We start from the raw sequence: 15,764 nt of genomic DNA, 5'->3' as shown, positions 1-15,764 counted from the left end.
AAATCTTACTTCCTGTCAGTATCTGGCAAAACACTGCTCTTTCTGAACCCATTCCCTAGTAACCTGAAAACTTCAAAACTTCATAGGGAAGAAATTATTTCCTAAGTCCCTAGGTGTTCTTGCTAATAAATCTATAACTTTTAACTATCCAAGAACATTTACATTCCCCTAGTATAACTATAAATATAAATGTTAATACACTTCCAGAACATCTCTCACAATGGAAATGAGAAAGAGTGAAGACACTATCTAGGAAGAATCAATCTTACCTCAACTTTCCTAAAAACAGATGAAGGATTACATTTTTCATTTTGTTTAGTTGGTTTTTTTTTAATAGAACATAACTGTTAACATCTAACTTGTGAGATTCTAAAGGTATAGTAAAATAACAAAAATATTTCCCAGTATCAATAGCTGAAATACGGTCTTATTTTTAGGAGTTGTATCTTCTACCACACAGTTATAATTAAATTTAAAGATCTATTCTAGCCCTGGCTGGAGTAGCTCAGTGGATTGAGCGCGGGCTGCGAACCAAAGCGTCGCAGGTTCGATTCCCAGTCAGGGTACATGCCTGGGTTGCAGGCCATGACCCCCAGCAACCGCACATTGATGTTTCTCTCTCTCTATCCCCCTCCCTTCCCTCTCTAAAAATAAATAATTTTTTTAAAAAAATTTTAAAAAAGACCTATTCTAAAGAATGTTAGAATTATCTGTTTCCCTAAAAAACTGTTTTATAACCTATGTTTCACTTGGTATGCACACTGGCAATACACCAGGACATCTAATGACACATTCTATCAATGTAACTTGACAAAATTTGACAATTTACGGAGTCACCAGCAACACTCAACTGCTTCATGATACATAACACCAGTAAACCATTAGGATAAAGTCTCATGTTGAATAAAGTATAAAGAGGAGAAAATTATATGAATTAGACTTCAGGAAATTAAGTAAATGCTTGAATGTAAATATGGTTCTCTGGTGAATAAAATGCCATAAAACTTTTAATTCTCTTAAATTCCTTACTAACTAAGGAATCTAAAGGCATATAGTCTCATATTTCTTCTGGTAAAATTGCTAATCAAGCAGTCATCCAGAATGTTTTTGGGTCTCTTGTAACATCAGAAATATATGAAATTTAGTTCTGATGTTAATGGCAATCTAATAGTTATAATGGCATTTCAAATGACCTACAATCCATAATGACCTATGTCACTATGACACATCTTTAAAACCACATGGACCATCCCAAAATTTACTTTGAAAAAGACATAAATAGGGAACTACTTGTATTTATTATATATACCACTGTATTTCATAATTCACAATTTTTACAACTTATTTACTCAACTGATTATTTTATGTACCCATCATATTAACTAACAATGAAGTTGTTTATGGCTAAAGATCATGTTTCCTGCTTATTTTACATACCCGAGATGCTTAATTACTACTTCGGTAGATAAGAAAAGTGACCAAATGAATCAATAAATGATTTTAGACCATCTAACCGACAGTGGCAAAGAAACTGTCATAGAAGAGAAAAGGAAGCTCATCATGGAAAATACTTGTTCCACACATTAGATGCTTTTAAGATTTTTTATTCCATACACTATGTACCCTAAGTACAATCTGGATTTTCTTAATTGGTGTGCATGTTATTATGCATATGGAAATGTAAAGGTAATGTGTTCTTTACAATATGTACATTTCAGTTATGTAAAGATTTTAAAGTCCTGACAACTTCAGTGGGACAATGTAAAAGGAATATATAAAATTTAGTTACTTATCTAACTTTTTTAAGCATATCACATTTCAAATTTAATAACACAAAAAATTTCCACACTTATTTTTCCTTAGCTTATTTACTTGGTGCTGTTTCCCTGACAACCTGGTTATAAGCCTATCAATATTACAGATGTTAATAATATAGGCATTTTCTTAAAAAACAAAAATGAAAAAAACTTTGTATCAACCCTAAAGATATGCATTAATCTAAGTGTACAAAGCACATCTCATTTCCTTCACAAGTAATGTCTCCAAACAGCACATTTCTGTGCACAACACTGTAGGTTAGGCAAAATGTTAGACACTTAGTAAAACAAATAAAATTAGCTACACAAAGTTATACAATAGAAATAGAAAATAGAAATTTTCTATTAAAATAGAAATTTTAGAAAATATTCCCCAAAATTTTAGAAACACTATATATAACACAAAAGTACTAAAATTTCCAAGGTAAAAAAGCCAATTTGAAGATGTAAACTTTAATTTTAAAATATTACATGACACAAATACTAAACAAATTCAGTATTTTATCAAAACCTGGTTACAGGTTTCTTTCATTAAATCTATTAAAAGTTAGTACATCTTTTAGCCTTCAGTTAAACAAAATGAAAAGGTTCTTCCTAGCCATATGTTTTTATATACTTGTATTTTTCAATTTAATAAATGTAAGAAATTTCACCATTTAACTGTTTATTCCAAATTGTTGTTACTGACATGTAGATACCACAAACAGCATGTACAGTTCCCCAAAGAATTACAAGTAAGTTATAGAAGCCTTCTGCTTCCAATCCCTACCTCCCATGTTTATTGCTCCACGGGGACCCATATCACCCATTCTCATTTCCTGTTCTCTCTGTAAGTAAACATAGTTGTCACAGTCAACCTATCGATCTTATCACATTTCCCATCTAAAATCAAAAAGAAAAGAATAAATTCGGATATCACTTTCCATTAAAAAACTTTAATTTTCCAACATCTTTTACTTAATAAGAACACTGAAAAGAAACTTGAGTCTCCCAGGCTTATTATACTACTACAATGTTCAAAGCACCCAGTTTATAATACTAGATTATAAATCAATCAGATTGCATAAAATTAACCACAGAATTATTTTAAGTGTTTTTATTCCAATAGATCAAAGACAGAGGATTGGATTAAAAAAAAAAAAACTAATAACCACCAAGGCCAATGATTTTTTTTCTCCCAGGTCACTAACCTCTTAAAACAGAAATGACTGTTACCACTTTAATATTCAAATGCATTCAAACACACAGCACTAACAGCTGTGAGGCACTAAGCTAAAAAGTTACAGATTCTTTTCACTTTTGAAATACTGTAATTCATGCTTGCATTTTTACTCAAGTGCTGAAGCATTATTTCAACTAGGACCTATATAGGTCTACCTTAAAAGTCTCTACTATGCACATGTAGTTATTAAACATTCAACATAACATCCCTTCTCTTACACAGTTGACAAGTTCTAAAACAAAATGCTCCTGACTTTTTAACTGTGACACAAAAAGTCACACAAATGTAAAAAATATCTTAATTTCAGTATAGAAACTGCTTCCTACAAAACTCTAAATTTAGTAACACCAACCATAAAGAATTCACTTCAATGAATTCTCTTGGTGAAATGACTCAACATATAATAGCTGCAATTTGAATTATTATTTGATTATCTTTCCCAATATCAGACAAGTATGTTAAATGTAGTGAGCCTAAAGGACATTTCAGACAAAAGTAGCAATGCCTGAATCTAAATAAGGTGTATTTCTATTGTTAAAAGCCATTTTATTAGGGTTTGTTTAAAATACCAGTTAATAATACAAAATACTAGTGAAAAGCATCTATAAGCTAGAAATAAAGGAAATACAAGTATGTGATGCATAAATGGCACTAAGCAACAAATAACTGCCTATCTAACCTAATGGAGATGCCTCAAAAGGAAACCTTTAAGCACAGAACAAGAAAAATACCAATGTGCCCAGCATCTTGAGAAAATGCTACATTATTTAGAAAATTTAAATGCCAAAACTTTCTCAAAGCTATTTGTTAACTTCCCTAAAAATAAATGTCCATAAAACTTTTGATTATTAGCCCTGGTTGGTGTGGCTTAGTGAACTGGGCACGGGCCTGCGAAACAAACAGTTGCTAGTTGGATTCCCAGTCAGGGCACATGCCTGGGCTGCAGGTCAGATCTCCACTAGGGAGCATGCAAAAGGCAGCCACACATTGCTGCTTCTCTTGTCTCTCTCCTTCCCTTCCACTCTCACTAAAAATAAATAAAATCTTTAAAATTAAAACTTTTGGTTATTAATGGATGCTAATAATGACCAGTAAAAAAGAGTATTTTATTAAACTGTTATATAATTTTCCAATTATATGGAAAATACTATTTTACAATCACACTTAGCACTATTATCAATAAAACAAGTTGACATATCCAAATATACTGACAGAGTGTGGACAGCATCAGTATACCCCAAATCTTCCAGGTATTACTTATGTAAGATATTTAATATGTGCATTTTATAACAATGATATCCTGTGGGGGAAAACAAGGGTTTAAGTTATATTTTTACTTTTGTATTTGCCTTAACTATGAAAGATTAGAAATGCAATACCTAATGATTAACAGGAGGTAATTATTATAGTCTCACTGCTTAAACTTCAATTTTCAAATCTCTCTTATATAACCTAACACCTAACTGAATGCCTGATTCACATGTGGGAACAAGGGAGAGAGACTACCATTTCTATTCTTTTTATAACTTCAGCTTTACCTATACCTATCACTTTCTGAACAATGTTTAGATTTCTTATTCATAAGGCTAAGCACTTTTTAAATATTATTCTTAAATTATTCTATTACTCCATTTTCTTCATTAATGGAATTTTGTGGAAAACATTAATTAACACACTGAAGAGATCTATAGTTTTAAATCAATTATTCAACAGCTGCTATAATATTTTCCCTTCCTGATGCTCTATTATAAACTGATTCCAGTTCTAAAATACATTTCTTTAAATGAAATAATCAGCATGCCTTACGATTATCCATGCTAATGTAAACTATTATTATTATTAAAACTATTGTAAACTATTATTAAAATAATAATTTATATTGCATAGTATAGCATGTTTCACTGAATATACATACATTCAATTAATTTATTAATGTTGACATTTCTTTAAAGAACATCATTTGGTATTATTTTATACAACTTTACTCATAATTTAAAAAATAATAATAATTAGTCCTGGCTGGTGTGGCTCCGTGGACTGTGTGCAGACCTGCGAAGCAAAGGGTCACCAGTTCAATTCAGTCAGGGCACATGAATGGGTTGTGGGCCAGGTTCCAAGTGGGGGATACGTAAGAGGCAACCACACATTGATGTTTCTCTCCCTGCCTTTCTCCCTCCTTTCCCCTCTAAAAATAAACAAAATCTTTAAAAAAGAATAGATAACAGATCATTTTTAAATTATTTCAGAAGAAGCAAAAGAAGTTTTCACCTAATCAGTCATGTCTTAAGGTTATTTTCTTTCCATAAATCCAATATTATATACTTCTAGTAAAACAAAACATGCAGAGCTTTTACTTATGGATAGTATTATCAATGGAAATTAACATAGCACTTATTACTATAACTTGATATATCAAGTATCAATAAGGAGAATCACTTGAAGAATTTCACTATAACTGAAGTAATACACAAGGCCTTCACTTCTATGAATTACTAATAATTTTAGAAGTCCAATGCACTATCCATTGCACCACGGAGCCACCTTGAATTACTAATAATTTTAAATTAGAAGTGGCACATAATACATGTCATAATTTTATAATACAAATTTTAATAATTATATCAGCAAAAATTAAGACTTGTTTAACATGAAATAACCTATAAACAAATCTCCAAAGACTACAATGCAATGAAACAATAAAAGTTATAATGAAACTTTTTAACTCAATTAATCCTCATAGCAAGCCTGTAAGTAGGTTTATTATCATTTTATTTTAGGATCATAATATTGAGGCACAGAGCTGTTAAATAATTATTCAAGGTCATAACATATAAAGTAGTTGAGCTGATCTATAAATTCTGCCAAAATAAGACTTTGTGAAATTTTCACATTCATAAGATTCTTTCATGTTTTAAGAATTCCAACAAAAACAAAAGACGAGATTTTAAAACTTAATCTTACAATGTTTATAAAGTGTGACTTTCTATTAAGAGTTATGCATTGGTATTCCTAACAGCTCGTCACTGAAGAGCTTAAATTCAGTGACCAACAAAATAAGCAAAGTGTAACTAATTTTTCAGCAGTACCTATTAAAGCAGCACTCCATTCAAAAAGCAGTTCTTGGAAGTGTGGTTCATGGAGTACTCAGAGTCCCCAACAACCTTTCGGGGAATGTACATATTTTAAACTATTTCAAGCCCTGGCCGGCGTAGCTCAGTGGATTGAGCGCGGGCTGCGAACCAAAGTGCGAACCAAAGTTCGATTCCCAGTCAGGGTACATGCCTGGGTTGCAGGCCATGACCCCCAGCAACAGCACACTGATGTTTCTCTCTCTCTCCCTCTCTCTCTCTTTCTCCCTCCCTTCCCTCTCTAAAACTAAATAAAATCTTAAAAAATAAAACTATTTCATGTCTTATTACCAACAGAACATAGTCATATTATAATCTAATGACTTTTCACTCTCTCGACATTGCTGGATGGTGCAAAAGCAATGACATGGGCAAAAATCCTGTTGTTTTGGCACAAATCAAAAGCACTTGCATTCAGAGCCATGGCTGGTGTGGCTCTGGATTGACCACCAACCTGAAAACCAAAGGGTCGCCAGTTCGATTCCCAGTCAGAACATGCTTGGGCTGCAAGCCAAGTCATGCCCTCAACAGGGGATGTGCGGGAGGCAACCACACATTGAAGTTTTTCTCCCTCTTTCTCCTTCCCTTTCCCTCTCTCAAATAAACAAATGATACTTTTTTAAAAAACACCAAAAGCATTTGCATTCAATTCCTACTAGAAATCACTGTATTCTTCACATGCAATTATGACTATCTTAATGAAGACATAAAAAATGTTAATGTTATTAAATCATTATCCTTGGGTATGTCTTTTTTAATGCTCTATTCAACAACATAGAATATATACATAAAGTATGTCTGCTGCATTCTGAAGTAGAGTGATTATTTCAAGAAAAACAATTCTTGTAACTGTGCTGCAAACAGAAATGAGACTTTTTTCTTGGGACATGAACTTTTCTTGAAATAGCATTGGACAGGCGAATGTTCCCATTTTCTGGTTAAGTTCCCAGTGACTGGTATTAAGATGTGGTTTTTAATTTTGTATAATAAAATACATTAAAATTTGAAATATTTGTGTAACTGGATAAATCAGTATTTTTCTAATGTTGGGTAATCGCATTACAAAAATCACGCCAGAGTTCAAGTTCAAAGTAGACCAATAGGTTGTAATGTAAAAGAGTACTTCCAAGAAACCACTGCTTATCAAGTTTTACTGTAGTATCAAACAAGAATATCCACAATTATGGGGAAAGGTTAAAACACATCTCCAGTGTGAAGTTAGATTTTTTTCATGTACTTTAACCAAGAGCATTCTGCAATAAATAGAATGCATAAACAAGTATGGAGAGCCAGCCATTCTCCATAAAGTCAAACATTAAGCAAATTTACAAAACAGTAAAACACTATCACTTTTCCTACATTACAGCTGAACATTACAGAAATGAGCAAAAAAAAAAAAAAAAAAGTGTAAAATAAGCCCCGGCAGGTATGTTTCAGTGGGTTGGGCACTGGCTTGGGATACGATTCCCAGCAAAGGAACATGTCTAAGTTGCAGGCCAGATCCCAGGTTGGGGGCAGTGAGAGGCAACCCATTAATGTTTCTCTCCCTCTCTTTCCACCTCCCTTTCTCTCAAATAAATAAATCTTTTATAACAATTTTAATTGTAAAATAAGGCCACTCTTCCCAATAAAACCCATTTTCTTTCAAAATACTTTTAAATTTCTAATATGGTAAAATACTGATACAATCTAAAGAAAAGCTCATTGGAGTCTCATCAGTAATTTTTAAGCCTATAATTTCAAAACCAAAATGTCTGAGTAACATAAAATAGCAGACAATTTGCAGTAATGTAAATTAACTAAAGCAGTATATACCAAAAGTGCAGAATTTGATGCTGCTTAGTGTAATTTACAGATTTCTTTTCTTTACCACTTAGGATACCAATTTGTGACTTTAAACAGTGTCTTTATTTTTCTAGGTAACCTAATTTAAAGGTTTTACACAGTACATAAACAAGGCTAAAATAATGTGTATTATGAATGCCAAAGGTTTAGGAAACAATGAAGTCAAGAAATAGTTCATATGTATCAATTGGGACAACATTTTGCATTCAGAAACAACGTTTGTTAATTTAACACTGTGATCAATCTAAATTTTTGTTTGAGTGAACTCAGTTAATAACCACCATCATTACTCTAATTCATAAAGACATCTCATGTATGTCTCTAAAAAGATTCTAAAGATTGGGGATCACCATGAGCTATTTAGGTTCCATGTCTTAATAAAGAAATTGCTAAAAATCCTGATGTAAATATACAGATATAGAAAATTTAAGCCTATTAAAGGAAATATGGTTTCAGAAAAACGTATTCATTCTGGCAGGTAACAAGATTCTATCGTTTTATCATCCAATATTCCAAAACATTTTCCTAAATACAAATTACATTTACCACTTGGAAACATATCTTTTCTTTTTCATTAGAGAATTAAAAGAATAATATGATTATTAGAGAGCCAAATTGTCCAGGGAGAAATTAAAGAGGATTAGTATCCAGAAATAATAGGTAACAAACACAATGAACTTTAAAATAAAGAATGGAACAAAATTCAAGTACATGAAATATTTAAATAGGTATAAAAAAATCTGAAAATGAAAGTAGGCCTCTTTGTCAAAAAAAAAATTACTCATTTAAAAGGTGTTGATGAAGGGTTTGCAGAACAATTATAAAGGACACATGGACAATAACAAGGGGGGGCGGGGGGACGGGGGGGAGGGAGGTGGGGAGAGGCAGAAAACTGCACTTGAGCAACAATAAAAAATGTTTTAAAAAGGCGTGTTGAGATACTAAAAAGTATGCATTAACAAAGCTATCTCTTCCTTTAAAAAGTAAAATAATTTTAAACTAAAAAGGGAAAGAAGACATGTTCCCATTGACACAACCCAATATCATGCAAACTTTCCAACATAACCAACAGAGAATGTTTGGAAAACTTAACATTTTTAAACGAGGCAATTAAAAACAATTTCCAAAACACTTTGTACACACACACACACAGAGCTGGATAGGGATAGGGCAACAGACTTTCAGTAACATAAAACAATCTTTTAATATATAAAATCAATGGTGTTTTTCCCCTTAATTTGCATGCATGCCAAAATATCTGCACCCATCAATATTGAGGAAATGGCCCTCAGTTTTATCATTGTTGAAATAAAGCTTTACATCATATATTATCAGGAAATTGCAAATTAAAACAATGACATACCATAACACCTATTAGAAAGGCCAAAATCTTGAACACTAGCAACAGAAAATGCTGACAATGATGTGGAGCAACAGGAACTCTCCTCATTCATGCTAGTAGAAATTCAAACTGGTATACCCACTTTGAAAGACAGTTTCTTACAAAACTAAACATACCCTTACAATAAGGATCCAGCAATCACTCTCCTAAGTATATAATAAAAGGAGTTGAAAATTTATGTCTATGCAAAAACTTGCACATGGATGTATGTAGGTGCCTTACTTATAATGGCCAAAACTTACAAGCAACAAAGATGTGGTACATTCAGACAATAAAATATTATTCAGCACTAAAAATAAATGAGCTGTCAAGCCATGAAAACACAGAGGAACCTTAAATGAATATTACTTAGAAGCCAGTATCAGCCCTAACTCTGTGTGGCTGAGTTAGCTGGGCATCATCCCACAAAGCAAAAGGTCACAAGTTCAATTCCATCAGGGCACATTCCTGGGTTGTGGGTTCAGTCCCTGGTCAGGGCACATACAAGAGGCAACCAATCACAATGTGTCTCCCAAGTTTCTCTCCCTCTCTTTCTTTTTCCCTCCCTTTCCCTCTCCCTAAAAATAAACAAACTCTTTAAAACAGAAAACAGACACTATCAAATGGCTAATATGATTCCAACTATATGACATTCTGGAAAAGGCAAAACTATGGAGACAGTACAAGAATCAGTGGCCCTGGCCAGGTAGATCAGTTGGTTAGAGGGTTGTCTGGATACACCAAGGTTGTGGTTTCACTACCAATCAGGGCACATACAAGAATCAACCAATGAATGTATAAGTAAGTGGAACGACAGATCAATATTTCTCTCTCTCTCTCTCTCTCTCTCTCTCTCTCTCTCTCTCTCTCTCAACCTTCCCTCTCTAAAAATCAATAAATATTTTTTCTAAAAGGAAGGAAGTACCTCATTCCCTCCCTAAAATCAATCAATCAATTAAGAAACAGTGGTTGGGGAGAAACAGGCTGAACACAGAAAATTTTAGGGCAGCGAAACTACTCTGTGTGCCACTAAAACAGTGTATCCAAAACATTGTACATTTGTATGAACCCAAAGAATGTGCAATACCAATTGTGAATCCTAATATAAACTCCGGGTGGTGAAGATTGTGTAAATTACAATAAATGTACCCCTCTGTGGTGTGACAATCTGATAGTGAAGGAGTCTGTGTATATGTGGGGGAAAGAGGCACATGAAAATTTTCTGTACCTTCTGCTCAATTCTGTGGTACACTTGAAACTATTTTTTAAAAGTCTACCTTTTAAAAAAAAACCTTTAAAGTGTTTTGCAGAATTATCTTACTTTGTATCACAAGTGTTAGTCACAAAATAATACTGGTTAAATTTCAGACCAGAAACAGAACAAATCCAAGTAGGGGGACTTATGTTTAGCTCACTGTACTCATTAATCTAAAGATATATACTTCAAACTAGATTCACTCAATTTTTTTAAAGACTGTATTTTTTTTTTTAGAGAGGGTAAGGGAGGGAGAAAGATAGGGAAACATCAACGTGTGGTTGCCTCTTGAGTAACCCCCACTGGACTACTGGGTTGGCCCACAACCCAGGCATGTGCCCTGACTGGGAATCGAACTGGTGACCCTTTGGTTCACAGGCCAGTGCTCAATCCACTGAGCCACACCAGCCAAGGCTAAACAATGTATTTTTAAAGTCCGGTTCAGGTAACTCAGTAAGCAGATTATTCTGATGTCACCATCAAATTCAACGGACTATGTAGCAAAATTAAATGCCGCCCTTTGTAATATACGGGGTAGCTTTCTAACTAAACATGAATTAAATGTAATTACATATAATCCAGCATGCATCAGGACAGAGGGGAATAAAGATTTCAAACAAATTAACATTCAGCTGAGAATTTTATTTTCAATCTATATAACTGAGGGACATTTTCAAGAGTTATGGCAAACTCTCTCTGAGGAGGCGCTTTTAAAAACTGTAACTGTAGCCCTGACTGGTGTGGCTCAGTGGATCAAGCACCAGCCTGCAAACTAAAGGGTTGCCAGTTTGATTCCCAGCCTAGGACACATGCCTGGGTTGTGGGCAAGGTCCCCAGTTAGGGGGCACATGAAAGACAACCACACATTGATGTTTCTCTCCTTCTCTAAAAATAAACAAGCAAATTCTTTAAAAAAAAATAATTGTAACTGTAATTGTAAAGAATTATTGTAAAATAATTCTTTAAAAAAAATAATTGGATTGAGTGCCAGCTTGCAAAGTAGAGTCACCAGTTCAATTCCCAGTCCAGAACACATGCCTGGGTTGCTGGCCAGGCCCCCAGTAGGGAAACCACACCCCGATGTTTCTCTTCCTCTTTCTCCCTCCCTTCCCCCTCTCTAAAATAAATAAATAAATAAATTAATTAATAATAAAATCTTTTGAAAAACTGCAATCACAAATACGATATAATCTCACAAGAAGACTCTAATGAACAAAAGTAACGAGCCAACGAGAACCACATGCACAGAATCATGGAATAAACTGACAGCAGTATAAGAGGAGAGTGGGAGACTATTTGAAAGGAAATGAGGATTAGTCAAGGAACATATATGAAGGACCAATGGAAAATGGAAAATGGACAATGGTATGTGGACTAATAATGGAAATGGAAGGCAGGCTGGGCGGAGATGGGCAAAGGGGGAAAATTTGGGATAACTAACAGCATAAACAATAAAATGTTTTAAAAAATGATATTGATTAGGAATTAGTCTTCAAATTTAGTTATTTTATCCCAAACTCAGACGACTTTTAAATAGAAATTGTAAATCAGCAACAATGGTATCAATAACAGTATCACAGCTATAACACAAACACAGAACTTTATAATATAGTATCAAACCAAACCTCACATAACACTAGAGACTAGTTTGCACTTTTTTACCAACCCCTTACCAGTATATTTTCTCATCAAAGTCAAAACTACTATCATGCCCTGGCTGGCACAGCTCAGTGGATTGAGCACGGGCTGCAAACCAAAGCATTGCAGGTCCGATTCCCAGTCAGGGCGCAGGCCACAGCCCCCAGCAACTGCACATTGATGTTTCTCTCTCTCTTTCTCCCTCCCTTCCCTCTCTAAAAATAAATAAATAAAATCTTTAAAAAAAAACACTACTATCATGACTGGCCAGATTAAGGTACGAAAGATGAAGCCAAAGAATAAATATAAACTGCATACGAAACTATTCCAACTTAGTACCACAAACAGAAGCAAACAGTGGAAGAAGCAAACAATGTGTTCTAATGTGTGGAAAATTAAACACATATTTAATAGAGAGTATCTTCTTCTGTTTGTGATACTAGATATTAAGCAAATTATCTTAATGAACTTAATGTATTTCAAACTGTGTCCCAGTATATATTTTTCTATGTAGATAACTCAAAGCAACAGATTCAATATATGTATAGCAATTTTTAAATAATATTTAAGTGGTAATGGAATAAAATTCAAAGTTTTTTACAAGAGAAACTACTCTAACAAGCATATTAATTTTTAAAAAAGAGGATTTAGAAAAAAAAAAAATATGCCAAATCAAGGAAACATCTTGTGAGAAACACGACAAATTTACAACCAGAAAGGATTTGAAACATGAAACACAATATAGTAAGGTATGTCCTAAGTAAAAGACGCAAACTTACCCATGTATTTTTAATTATTTGAAATTTGAAGCAGAAACACATACATTTCATCAGCAGAGCATGCTTACAAACTCAAATCCCTATCTCCTACATTACTAGTAGTTTAATTAATAGCTACACATGGAAACTGACATTCATATCTATTCTGTGTGATCTGGTATAAAATTCTGCCATTTCAGGTGATACTACCAGAGCTTATTGCCCTTAATGTGAAGTACAGAAGATAACTAGATATTGATTGGCCTACAAAAGATTTTTAAAACTATAATCACCATGCCCTGGTCAGGTGGCTTAGTTGGTTGGAGTGTCATCCAGTACACCAAAAGGTTGCAGGTTCAATTCCCAACCAGGGTACATACCTTGGTTGTGGGATCAATCCCGCAACCAATGTTTCTCTCACATCGATGTGTCATCTGTCTGTTTCTCCCTACCCCCTTTCCTCTTTGAAATCAATAAACACATCCTTGGGTAAGGATTTAAAAATATATAGATAAAATCATGTTACACTGTAGGACAGGTTCTATAAAAGGGCTCTAAATATTAAGAAGTTACAAAGCAAAAGTAACAAGTTAAATAAAATCTTTTGCTATTAATTCAAATTATTTAGTAATTAAACAAAATTCTCATTATTCATATACTGGACATTTCAAAAACCTGTTTACTTCAGTTGAATACTTCTATTCACCAATGTTGACTCTCTTCAAACTCCTCAAAAAAGATAAATGTTAGCTAAAAGATCTTACCATTCTGAACCAAGTTAAGATTAGAAAAACTTACCAATTCAAATGAAAAGACATGTGGTATACCTACAGTACAGTGGAATAATAAACCAATCATATCATTTAAGAAAAAAAAATCAGTTGCACAACAGTGCTGAGAATGTTCAATGATAATCCTGATGCTAGGAGAGAATCTCTAAATTCTCTGAACTTTTTAGCTCTATCTCTCTCATACTCTACAGAGATATTCTGTACCCAAAATACTCTGAAATCCTCAGACAGGACCCTGGGCTTAATTCACCTCTGTATCCTCTACAGTAAATGGAAACCTCTGAGTTTTCCTATAAGTGTAATGCTCTGAAAGGATATTCAAGTGGAATCCACATACTGAAAAATTAAACTCTGGCTGTGGCTCAGTGGATTGAGCACCGCCCTGAAAACCAGAGTACTTCTAGTTCAATCCCCAGTCAGGGCTCATGCCTGGGTTGCAGACCAGATCCCCAGTAGACAGCGCATGAGAGGCAACCACACAATAATGTTTCTCTCCCTCCCTTTCCCTATAAATAAATAAATAAATAAATAAATAAATAAATAAATAAAATCTTTTTAAAGAGGAAGAAAAATTAGGTGAAAAAAACAAGCATAAATAATTGTGGGTTATTTAACTCTTTAAAATTCACTCTTCATTATGTAATTCCATCATGAAGTCTACAAAAACAGTTGTGGCTCAATACCACCTATGTTTCGAAAACTACTGATATTAACATGTGATAGTGGTATTCAATCAATGTTGAGGTACAGTGGCCCTATAAAGAACACTGAAAACCACATGAATAAACTGCACTGGTATTTGAAAAATCAGACATCAAACCACCATTTAATTCTCCCAGTTCATATCTATGTGACTACAACATGACATAGGTTTCCAACCTGAAAAAATTCAGAGCTCAAAGTGGACAGCAAAGTCAGAATCATATTGAAAAGGATACAGGACCACAGCAGGGGTTACTAGTGAAAGGAGGTAATGTATGCACTGAGTATACGTATACAGGCTTACTCCAAGAGGGAAAAAGATATGAAAATGTTTCTTGATTATGAGCCTCTCTGAAACCCTAGTGGAAGGTAACACAATGAGACAGAATCATCTAATATGACACATAAATAAATAAGTACAATAGTATGCCCTCTGATAGTATGTATTCAGGGTATAAGGGACTCAGTAACCATTTCCATCTAGACTCACTCAGAAGACTTTTAAATAGAAGTAATAAAACGGGGGAAGAAAACTACTATAATCTGAACATACAATTACCATGATCATTTATCCTACTTCGCCAGAGACATGGCATGTCCGCTATAAAAAACTAATTTTATATAATACCCATATTCATTTCTTCCAGTTTGAATGAACCTTTGTTTTCCCTACATATGATTGGATATTATTAAAACAAATAATCCTTTTGAGAAGTGATCGAAGATTTCAACAGCTGGTTTAAATTGACATATATCTTCAACCCGATTTGTAAAAATCCTAGAGATCACTTCCAAGAGTATATGTGAACACTATAAACATCTATCTTGCTTTGTTTTCATGACTATAAAAGTTTGTTAAGTTCCAATTTTGTAGCATCCCAAATATTCAGAAAAGTTCTTAGCTCGTTGTAGGAAATCAATTCAATTATTTTAACGAATTTTTAGAACATATTAACAATATAAAAATGGTCACAACTACAGCATTATATTTCAGACCACTGCAATATTAATTGTTATTATCCATTTTGATTTTCACCATCATGTTCAAACCACTGGAACTGGGCTGCAATTACACCAGTAATTCGCAATAACCTGCCTAGTGCAGGTCACATCTAAATCTAACAACAAACTCGACATCAAAAATTATTCAGTGACTTATAGAGAATGATGAACAGGCTATTAAAATCCTTATGAAATACTACTCTGTTCAAATGTTTCAGGTGTTTA

At 33.6% G+C, this 15,764-nt stretch overlaps 1 protein-coding gene and 1 long non-coding RNA gene across 4 annotated transcripts in view; both read right to left on the bottom strand.

The window, feature by feature from the left end:
* The window catches only part of PSPC1 (paraspeckle component 1), a 113,739-nt gene that overhangs the window by 46,712 nt on the left and 51,263 nt on the right, over nucleotides 1-15,764 (bottom strand). Inside the window, exon 7 of one of the 3 annotated variants that reach the window (XM_028531731.2) lies at nucleotides 2,587-2,644. The exons of the other annotated variants lie outside the window; for them this stretch is intronic. Coding sequence (XP_028387532.1) covers nucleotides 2,587-2,644 — 58 coding nt within the window. The remainder of the gene's footprint in view (nucleotides 1-2,586; nucleotides 2,645-15,764) is intronic. 3 annotated transcript variants of the gene reach the window in all.
* LOC118498947 lies at nucleotides 12,106-14,299 on the bottom strand. Its single transcript, XR_004901438.1, has 2 exons — nucleotides 12,551-14,299; nucleotides 12,106-12,361 (listed from the first exon to the last, which is right to left on the bottom strand). It is a non-coding gene; the product is annotated as an uncharacterized LOC118498947 (long non-coding RNA).

This window comes from Phyllostomus discolor, chromosome 2 (genome assembly GCF_004126475.2).
Source record: "Phyllostomus discolor isolate MPI-MPIP mPhyDis1 chromosome 2, mPhyDis1.pri.v3, whole genome shotgun sequence".
NCBI classification, from domain to species: domain Eukaryota; kingdom Metazoa; phylum Chordata; class Mammalia; order Chiroptera; family Phyllostomidae; genus Phyllostomus; species Phyllostomus discolor.
The sequence above is the reverse complement of the archived record's forward strand: the minus strand, read 5'-3'. Positions and strand labels throughout refer to the sequence as shown.